This window comes from Engystomops pustulosus, chromosome 4, assembly GCF_040894005.1.
Source record: "Engystomops pustulosus chromosome 4, aEngPut4.maternal, whole genome shotgun sequence".
Taxonomy (NCBI): domain Eukaryota; kingdom Metazoa; phylum Chordata; class Amphibia; order Anura; family Leptodactylidae; genus Engystomops; species Engystomops pustulosus.
In genome coordinates, this window is record NC_092414.1 from 15,929,698 (window position 1) to 15,942,649 (window position 12,952).

Below are 12,952 nucleotides of genomic sequence, written 5' to 3' on the forward strand. Positions count from 1 at the left end.
CAAAGCAGCGCTGTGTCTATTATATATATAGAAGAGTTGTATTTGTCAGATGTAGTAGCACTGAGTTTGCCATATATACCAGTATGTGTATGTTAGATGTAGTAGAGCTGTCAATGTCAGATGTAGTTGTATTGAGTTTGTCATATATAGCAGCACTGTTTCTGCTATGTATAGTGGTACTGCTACATTTGTCAGATGTAGCAGTGCTGAGTTTGTCATGTATAGTAGCGCTGTGTCTGTTATATACAATAGAGTTGTATTTGTCAGGTGTAACGGTACTGAGTTTAGCAGTGCTGGGTATGTTAGTTGTAGTAGAGAGGGATTTGTCAGACTTAGCAGTACTAAGTTTGTCATGTATAGAAGCGCTGTGTCTGCTATATATAGTAGAGTTGTATTTGTCAGGTGTAGCAGTGCTGAGTTTGTCATATATTACATCGCTGTGTCTGCTATATACAGTAGAGATGTATTTGGGTCTGTTATATATACAGTAGAGGTGTATTTGTCAGGTGTAGCAGTGCTGAGTTTGTCATATACATCAGTGCTGTGTCAGCTACATATAGTAGAGTTGTATTTGTCAGGTGTAGCAGTGCTGAGTTTGTCATATATTACATCGCTGTGTCTGCTATATACAGTAGAGATGTATTTGGGTCTGTTATATATACAGTAGAGGTGTATTTGTCAGGTGTAGCAGTGCTGAGTTTGTCATATACATCAGTGCTGTGTCAGCTACATATAGTAGAGTTGTATTTGTTAGATGTAGCAGTGCTGAGTTTGTCACATACAGTAGCGCTGGGTCTGTTATATATAGTAGAGGTGTATTTGTCAGGTGTAGGAGTGCTGAGTTTGTCATATATTACAGCACTGAGTCTGCTATATATAGTAAGGTTGTATTTGTCAGGTGTAGCAGTGCTGAGTTTGTCATACACAGCAGTAATATGTAGTATAACACTTCTTTTTATCAGAATTGATCATCTCTCGCAGCCTGATCATAATGAAGACCCCCCCCCCCCTAAAGCGCGGCATAACTCCGCTCTGCTACATCTCTCCTCATCCATCCCATTACCAGGCGATGTAGCAGAGCTGATAATTTGCTCCAAATGTTTGCGAGCGCCTACAATATCACACGTTCCCTAAAAGTACAAAGAGAGAGAGAGAGACCCCACGAGTGACGGCTCTCAGCGCCCCGTGTAAGGTGTGTTTGTAGAGTGTAAAACGAGACTGCGAGAGAGAGACAGTCAGAGACAGAGAGAGAGTGACAGGCGATGTCTCACCCCGAGATCCTCCCTCCTACCTGCTCTCGCCCAGCCGGCGTGTTACCTGGAGTAGTCAGAACAAGTAGGGACACATTGGAGTGCGCACTGGATGGAGCCACGCTCACACTCACTCTCTCCGGGGGTTAAGTGATAATCCCTCCGCTCCGGCGCTCTCTCTCGCTCCCCACGTCCATGGATCGGGCGCCTTCCACATTGTTTTTACAGGCGAAACCCTCCGCTCTCCGCTCAGACTGAAACATGCCATTGCTGGGATCTTCTCCGGAGGAGACGCGTCTCATTTTTTCGTAACTTTTATATGGATCAGCCTGGTGTCTAGACCATGCACAGACACTCCCGGAGGTGGATTTTCTATGTGTTTCTCTGTTTCGGGATCATATACATGAAATTAGGGTGAGTACCTCTGACATATTCCGTAGCGCTGCACACACACACACTATCTATGTATTATAATACGGATGTAGCAGAGCTGGATTCGTTATTGGGATTCTCTATGGGCAGTGGACACACTCAGCTCTGCTACTTTGTTATTGGTGTTATAGAGGGGTCGAGGCAGAGGAGATTCTGATCTCAGGTGTTTGGGTTTTGAAGTTTGGTGCATATGACAAACTCGTTGCCGGTACGCCGTACTGATGTATGCGGCTGTGTTACCTGTGATAGATGGACAAGTTTGGACTTATGTTTGTTGTAGGCGACTGAATCGGCTCTGCTGGATGCGTAGAGATCCGCCGTGTTACAGCTGACAAACTCAGATCTGCTACATCTCTGTTATTAGTGACTAGATCATCCCTGAGATACCCAACAAACTCAGATCTGCTACATCTCTGTTATTAGTGACTAGATCATCCCTGAGATACCTGACAAACTCAGATCTGCTACATCTCTGTTACTAGATCATCCCTGAGATACCCGACAAACTCAGATCTGCTACATCTCTGTTACTAGATCATCCCTGAGATACCCGACAAACTCAGATCTGCTACATCTCTGTTACTAGATCATCCCTGAGATACCCGACGAACTCAGATCTGCTACATCTCTGTTACTAGATCATCTCTGCGATATCAGACAAACTCAGTTCTGCTACATCTCAGCTATCAGTGACTAAAACAGCCCTGTGATATCTGACAAACTCAGATCTGCTACATCTCTGTTACTAGTGACTAGATCATCCCTGTGATACCCGACAAACTCAGTCTTGCTACATCTCTGTTACTTGATCATCCCTGAGATACCTGACAAACTCAGTTCTGCTACATCTCTGTTACTAATGACTAGATCATTCCTGTGATACCCGACAAACTCAGTTCTGCTACATCTCTGTTACTAGATCATCCCTGCGATATCAGACAAACGCAGTTCTGCTACATCTCAGCTATTAGTGACAAGATCATCTCTGAGATACCCGACAAACTCAGATCTGCTACATCTCTGTTACCAGTGACTAGATCATCCCTGTGATATCTGACAAACTTAGATCTGCTATGTCTGACATCTCTGCTTTTCTTGACAGACTCAGTTCTGCTACATCTGTGTTACTAATGACTAGATCATCTCTGCGATATCTGACAGACTCAGTTCTGCTACATCTCACCACCCGAGCACTTGAGTATATAAGAAACATGTGTCTGTTACATCTGACAAACTCAGTTCTGCTACATCCGATGTGATGCGTTGAGAACGTTACATTTGGCAATTCTAGAACTAGTACAACTAGCACTTTACATCTGACAAACTCAGTTCTGCTACGTCTGACACAAACAGACCTAGGGAACCTCACAAAGACATCTGACAAACCCAATACTACTACATCTGACAGACCCAATGCTACTACATCTGACAGACCCAATACTACTACATCTGACAAACCCAGTACTACTACATCTGACAAACCCAATACTACAACATCTGACAAACCCAATACTACTACATCTGACAGACCCAATACTACTACATCTGACAGACCCAATACTACAACATCTGACAAACCCAACACTACTACATCTGACAGACCCAATACTACTACATCTAACAAACCCAATACTACTACATCTGACAAACCCAATACTACTACATCTGACAGACCCAACACTACTACATCTGACAAACCCAACACTACTACATCTGACAGACCCAATACTGCTACATCTGACAAACCCAATACTGCTACATCTGACAGACCCAATACTACTACATCTGACAGACCCAATACTACTACATCTGACAAACCCAACACTACTACATCTGACAGACCCAATACTGCTACATCTGACAAACCCAACACTACTACATCTGACAGACCCAATACTACTACATCTGACAGACCCAACAATACTACATCTGACAGACCCAATACTACTACACCTGACAGACCCAATACTACAACATCTGACAGACCCAATACTACTACATCTGACAAACCCAGTACTACAACATCTGACAAACCCAATACTACTACATCTGAAAGACCCAACACTACTACATCTGACAAACCCAATACTACAACATCTGAAAGACCCAACACTACTACATCTGACAAACCCAACAATACTACATCTGACAGACCCAATACTGCTACATCTGACAAACCCAATACTGCTACATCTGACAGACCCAATACTACTACATCTGACAAACCCAACACTACTACATCTGACAGACCCAATACTGCTACATCTGACAAACCCAATACTGCTACATCTGACAGACCCAATACTACTACATCTGACAAACCCAACACTACTACATCTGACAAACCCAATACTGCTACATCTGACAAACCCAATACTACTACATCTGACAAACCCAATACTGCAACATCTGACAAACCCAATACTACATCTGACAGACCCAACACTACTACATCTGACAAACCCAATACTACTACATCTGACAGAACCAACACTACTACATCTGACAGACCCAATACTACTACATCTGACAAACTCAATACTACTACATCTGACACACCCAATACTACTACATCTGACAAACCCAATACTACAACATCTGACAAACCCAATACTACTTCATCTGACAGACCCAATACTACTACATCTGACAAACCCAATACTACTACATCTGACAGACCCAATACTACTGCATCTGACAAACCCAATACTGCTACATCTGACAGACCCAATACTGCTACATCTGACAGACCCAATACTACAACATCTGACAAACCCAATACTACTACATCTGACAGACCCAATACTGCTACATCTGACAGACCCAGTACTACAACATCTGACAAACCCAATACTACTACATCTGACAAACCCAACAATACTACATCTGACAGACCCAATACTACTACATCTGACAAACCCAATACTACTACATCTGACAAACCCAATACTACTTCATCTGACAAACCCAATACTACTACATCTGACAAACCCAATACTGCTACATCTGACAGACCCAATACTACTACATCTGACAAACCCAATACTACTACATATGACAGACCCAGTACTACTACATCTGACAAACCCAATACTACTACATCTGACAAACCCAGTACTACTACATCTGACAGAACCAACACTACTACATCTGACAGACCCAATACTACTACATCTGACAAACTCAATACTACTACATCTGACACACCCAATACTACTACATCTGACAAACCCAATACTACAACATCTGACAGACCCAATACTACTGCATCTGACAAACCCAATACTGCTACATCTGACAGACCCAATACTGCTACATCTGACAGACCCAATACTACAACATCTGACAAACCCAATACTACTACATCTGACAGACCCAATACTGCTACATCTGACAAACCCAACAATACTACATCTGACAGACCCAATACTACTACATCTGACAAACCCAATACTACTTCATCTGACAAACCCAATACTACTACATCTGACAAACCCAATACTGCTACATCTGACAGACCCAATACTACTACATCTGACAAACCCAATACTACTACATATGACAAACCCAATACTACTTCATCTGACAAACCCAATACTACTACATCTGACAAACCCAATACTGCTACATCTGACAGACCCAATACTACTACATCTGACAAACCCAATACTACAACATCTGACAAACCCAATACTACTACATCTGACAGACCCAACACTACTACATCTGACAAACCCAACACTACTACATCTGACAGACCCAATACTGCTACATCTGACAAACCCAATACTGCTACATCTGACAGACCCAATACTACTACATCTGACAAACCCAATACTACTACATATGACAGACCCAGTACTACTACATCTGACAAACCCAATACTACTACATCTGACAAACCCAGTACTACTACATCTGACAGACCCAACACTACTACATCTGACAGACCCAATACTACTACATCTGACAGACCCAACACTACTACATCTGACAGACCCAATACTACTACATCTGACAAACCCAACAATACTACATCTGACAGACCCAATACTACTACATCTGACAGACCCAATACTACTTCATCTGACAAACCCAATACTACTACATCTGACAAACCCAATACTGCTACATCTGACAGACCCAATTCTACTACATCTGACAAACCCAATACTACTACATATGACAGACCCAGTACTACTACATCTGACAAACCCAATACTACTACATCTGACAAACCCAGTACTACTACATCTGACAGACCCAACACTACTACATCTGACAGACCCAATACTACTACATCTGACAGACCCAACACTACTACATCTGACAGACCCAATACTGCTACATCTGACAGACCCAATACTACTACATCTGACAGACCCAATACTACTACATCTGACAAACCCAACAATACTACATCTGACAGACCCAATACTACTACATCTGACAAACCCAATACTACTTCATCTGACAAACCCAATACTACTACATCTGACAAACCCAATACTGCTACATCTGACAGACCCAATTCTACTACATCTGACAAACCCAATACTACTACATATGACAGACCCAGTACTACTACATCTGACAAACCCAATACTACTACATCTGACAAACCCAGTACTACTACATCTGACAGACCCAACACTACTACATCTGACAGACCCAATACTACTACATCTGACAGACCCAACACTACTACATCTGACAGACCCAATACTGCTACATCTGACAGACCCAATACTACTACATATGACAGACCCAGTACTACTACATCTGACAAACCCAATACTACTACATCTGACAAACCCAGTACTACTACATCTGACAGACCCAACACTACTACATCTGACAGACCCAATACTACTACATCTGACAGACCCAACACTACTACATCTGACAGACCCAATACTACTACATCTGACAAACCCAACAATACTACATCTGACAGACCCAATACTACTTCATCTGACAAACCCAATACTACTACATCTGACAAACCCAATACTGCTACATCTGACAGACCCAATACTACTACATCTGACAAACCCAATACTACTACATATGACAGACCCAGTACTACTACATCTGACAAACCCAATACTACTACATCTGACAAACCCAGTACTACTACATCTGACAGACCCAACACTACTACATCTGACAGACCCAATACTACTACATCTGACAGACCCAACACTACTACATCTGACAGACCCAATACTACTACATCTGACAAACCCAACAATACTACATCTGACAGACCCAATACTACTTCATCTGACAAACCCAATACTACTACATCTGACAAACCCAATACTGCTACATCTGACAGACCCAGTACTACAACATCTGACAAACCCAATACTACTACATCTGACAGACCCAATACTGCTACATCTGACAGACCCAGTACTACAACATCTGACAAACCCAATACTACTACATCTGACAAACCCAACAATACTACATCTGACAGACCCACTACTGCTACATCTGACAAACCCAATACTACTACATCTGACAGACCCAATACTACTACATCTGACAAACCCAATACTACTTCATCTGACAAACCCAATACTACTACATCTGACAGACCCAATACTACTACATCTGACAAACCCAATACTACTTCATCTGACAAACCCAATACTACTACATCTGACAAACCCAACAATACTACATCTGACAGACCCAATACTGCTACATCTGACAAACCCAATACTACTACATCTGACAAACCCAATACTACTACATCTGACAAACCCAATACTACTTCATCTGACAAACCCAATACTACTACATCTGACAAACCCAATACTGCTACATCTGACAGACCCAATACTACTACATCTGACAAACCCAATACTACTACATATGACAGACCCAGTACTACTACATCTGACAAACCCAATACTACTACATCTGACAAACCCAGTACTACTACATCTGACAGACCCAACACTACTACATCTGACAGACCCAATACTACTACATCTGACAGACCCAACACTACTACATCTGACAGACCCAATACTACTACATCTGACAGACCCAACACTACTACATCTGACAGACCCAATACTACTACATCTGACAAACCCAACAATACTACATCTGACAGACCCAATACTACTACATCTGACAAACCCAATACTACTTCATCTGACAAACCCAATACTACTACATCTGACAAACCCAATACTGCTACATCTGACAGACCCAATACTACTACATCTGACAAACCCAATACTACTACATATGACAGACCCAGTACTACTACATCTGACAAACCCAATACTACTACATCTGACAAACCCAGTACTACTACATCTGACAGACCCAACACTACTACATCTGACAGACCCAATACTACTACATCTGACAGACCCAACACTACTACATCTGACAGACCCAATACTACTACATCTGACAAACCCAACAATACTACATCTGACAGACCCAATACTACTTCATCTGACAAACCCAATACTACTACATCTGACAAACCCAATACTGCTACATCTGACAGACCCAGTACTACAACATCTGACAAACCCAATACTACTACATCTGACAGACCCAATACTGCTACATCTGACAGACCCAGTACTACAACATCTGACAAACCCAATACTACTACATCTGACAAACCCAACAATACTACATCTGACAGACCCACTACTGCTACATCTGACAAACCCAATACTACTACATCTGACAGACCCAATACTACTACATCTGACAAACCCAATACTACTTCATCTGACAAACCCAATACTACTACATCTGACAGACCCAATACTACTACATCTGACAAACCCAATACTACTTCATCTGACAAACCCAATACTGCTACATCTGACAGACCCAATACTACTACATCTGACAAACCCAATACTACTACATCTGACAAACCCAACAATACTACATCTGACAGACCCAATACTGCTACATCTGACAAACCCAATACTACTACATCTGACAAACCCAATACTACTACATCTGACAAACCCAATACTACTTCATCTGACAAACCCAATACTACTACATCTGACAAACCCAATACTGCTACATCTGACAGACCCAATACTACTACATCTGACAAACCCAATACTACTACATATGACAGACCCAGTACTACTACATCTGACAAACCCAATACTACTACATCTGACAAACCCAGTACTACTACATCTGACAGACCCAACACTACTACATCTGACAGACCCAATACTACTACATCTGACAGACCCAACACTACTACATCTGACAGACCCAATACTACTACATCTGACAGACCCAACACTACTACATCTGACAGACCCAATACTACTACATCTGACAAACCCAACAATACTACATCTGACAGACCCAATGCTACTACATCTGACAAACCCAATGCTACTTCATCTGACAAACCCAATACTACTACATCTGACAAACCCAATACTGCTACATCTGACAGACCCAATACTACTACATCTGACAAACCCAATACTACTACATATGACAGACCCAGTACTACTACATCTGACAAACCCAATACTACTACATCTGACAGACCCAACACTACTACATCTGACAGACCCAACACTACTACATCTGACAGACCCAATACTACTACATCTGACAAACCCAACAATACTACATCTGACAGACCCAATACTACTACATCTGACAAACCCAACAATACTACATCTGACAGACCCAATACTACTTCATCTGACAAACCCAATACTACTACATCTGACAAACCCAATACTGCTACATCTGACAGACCCAATACTACTACATCTGACAGACCCAATACTACTACATCTGACAAACCCAATACTACTACATATGACAGACCCAATACTACTACATCTGACAAACCCAATACTACTACATCTGACAGACCCAATACTACTACATATGACAGACCCAATACTACTTGAAGGAGGGAGCCACAGCACCAAAGATGAAATTCAAGATGATTTATTTACATGTGCAAACCAACATGTTCAGCGCGACGTTTCGATTCGCAATGAATCTTTATCATGCTTGATAAAGATTCATTGCGAATCGAAACGTCGCGCTGAACATGTTGGTTTGCACATGTAAATAAATCATCTTGAATTTCATCTTTGGTGCTGTGGCTCCCTCCTTCAAGTATATTAACTCCTGGTTTCCGGCATCAGAAACTTCGGCCGCGGGCACCACTTTAAACTGCTTCTCACTGGAGACGGATTGCTGTCCTACCCTTCCATTTGTTTAGACCCAATACTACTACATCTGACAAACCCAATACTGCTACATCTGACAAACCCAATACTACTACATCTGACAAACCCAATACTGCAACATCTGACAAACCCAATACTACATCTGACAGACCCAACACTACTACATCTGACAAACCCAATACTACTACATCTGACAGAACCAACACTACTACATCTGACAGACCCAATACTACTACATCTGACAAACTCAATACTACTACATCTGACACACCCAATACTACTACATCTGACAAACCCAATACTACAACATCTGACAAACCCAATACTACTTCATCTGACAGACCCAATACTACTACATCTGACAAACCCAATACTACTACATCTGACAGACCCAATACTACTGCATCTGACAAACCCAATACTGCTACATCTGACAGACCCAATACTGCTACATCTGACAGACCCAATACTACAACATCTGACAAACCCAATACTACTACATCTGACAGACCCAATACTGCTACATCTGACAGACCCAGTACTACAACATCTGACAAACCCAATACTACTACATCTGACAAACCCAACAATACTACATCTGACAGACCCAATACTACTACATCTGACAAACCCAATACTACTACATCTGACAAACCCAATACTACTTCATCTGACAAACCCAATACTACTACATCTGACAAACCCAATACTGCTACATCTGACAGACCCAATACTACTACATCTGACAAACCCAATACTACTACATATGACAGACCCAGTACTACTACATCTGACAAACCCAATACTACTACATCTGACAGACCCAATACTACTACATATGACAGACCCAATACTACTACATCTGACAAACCCAATACTACTACATATGACAGACCCAGTACTACTACATCTGACAAACCCAATACTACTACATCTGACAAACCCAATACTACTACATATGACAGACCCAATACTACTACATCTGACAAACCCAATACTACTACATCTGACAGACCCAATACTACTACATATGACAGACCCAATACTACTTGAAGGAGGGAGCCACAGCACCAAAGATGAAATTCAAGATGATTTATTTACATGTGCAAACCAACATGTTCAGCGCGACGTTTCGATTCGCAATGAAACTTTATCATGCTTGATAAAGATTCATTGCGAATCGAAACGTCGCGCTGAACATGTTGGTTTGCACATGTAAATAAATCATCTTGAATTTCATCTTTGGTGCTGTGGCTCCCTCCTTCAAGTATATTAACTCCTGGTTTCCGGCATCAGAAACTTCGGCCGCGGGCACCACTTTAAACTGCTTCTCACTGGAGACGGATTGCTGTCCTACCCTTCCATTTGTTTAGACCCAATACTACTACATCTGACAAACCCAATACTGCTACATCTGACAAACCCAATACTACAACATCCGACAAACCCAATGCTACAACATCTGACAGACCCAATACTACTACATCTGACAGACCCAATATTACTTCATCTGACAAACCCAATACTACTACATCTGACACACCCAATACTACTACATCTGACAGACCCAATGCTACAACATCTGACAGACCCAATACTGCTACATCTGACAGACCCAATACTGCTACATCTGACAGACCCAATACTGCTACATCTGACAGACCCAATACTACTACATCTGACAAACCCAATACTACTACATCTGACAGACCCAATGCTACAACATCTGACAGACCCAATACTGCTACATCTGACAGACCCAATACTGCTACATCTGACAAACCCAATACTACTACATCTGACAGACCCAATACTGCTACATCTGACAGACCCAATACTACTACATCTGACAAACCCAATACTACTACATCTGACAGACCCAATACTGCTACATCTGACAGACCCAATACTACTACATCTGACAGACCCAATACTGCTACATCTGACAAACCCAATACTACTACATCTGACAGACCCAATACTACTACATCTGACAGACCCAATATTACTTCATCTGACAAACCCAATACTACTACATCTGACACACCCAATACTACTACATCTGACAGACCCAATGCTACAACATCTGACAGACCCAATACTGCTACATCTGACAGACCCAATACTGCTACATCTGACAGACCCAATACTACTACATCTGACAAACCCAATACTACTACATCTGACAGACCCAATGCTACAACATCTGACAGACCCAATACTGCTACATCTGACAGACCCAATACTGCTACATCTGACAAACCCAATACTACTACATCTGACAGACCCAATACTGCTACATCTGACAGACCCAATACTACTACATCTGACAAACCCAATACTACTACATCTGACAGACCCAATACTGCTACATCTGACAGACCCAATACTACTACATCTGACAGACCCAATACTGCTACATCTGACAAACCCAATACTACTACATCTGACAAACCCAGTACTACACCATCTGACAGACCCAATATTACTACATCTGACAGACCCAATACTACTACATCTGACAGACCCAATACTACTACATCTGACAAACCCAACAATACTACATCTGACAGACCCAATACTACTACATCTGACAAACCCAATACTACTACATCTGACAAACCCAATACTACTACATCTGACAAACCCAATACTACATCTGACAAACCCAATACTGCTACATCTGACAGACCCAATACTACTACATCTGACAGACCCAGTACTACTACATCTGACAAACCCAATACTACTACATCTGACAGACCCAATACTACTACATCTGACAGACCCAGTACTACTACATCTGACAAACCCAATACTACAACATCTGACAAACCCAACACTACTACATCTGACAGACCCAATACTACTACATCTGACAGACCCAGTACTACTACATCTGACAAACCCAATACTACTACATCTGACAGACCCAATACTACTACATCTGACAGACCCAGTACTACTACATCTGACAAACCCAATACTACAACATCTGACAAACCCAATACTACTACATCTGACAAACCCAAT

The 12,952-nt window shown here is 41.8% G+C and overlaps 1 protein-coding gene across 1 annotated transcript in view; it reads left to right on the top strand.

The window, feature by feature from the left end:
- The first annotated feature begins 1,281 nt into the window (after positions 1-1,281).
- Positions 1,282-12,952, top strand: part of WNT7B (Wnt family member 7B) — a 102,172-nt gene continuing 90,501 nt past the window's right edge. The window contains exon 1 of the mRNA XM_072145303.1: positions 1,282-1,664. Coding sequence (XP_072001404.1) covers positions 1,594-1,664 — 71 coding nt within the window. The 5' untranslated portion in view covers positions 1,282-1,593. The remainder of the gene's footprint in view (positions 1,665-12,952) is intronic.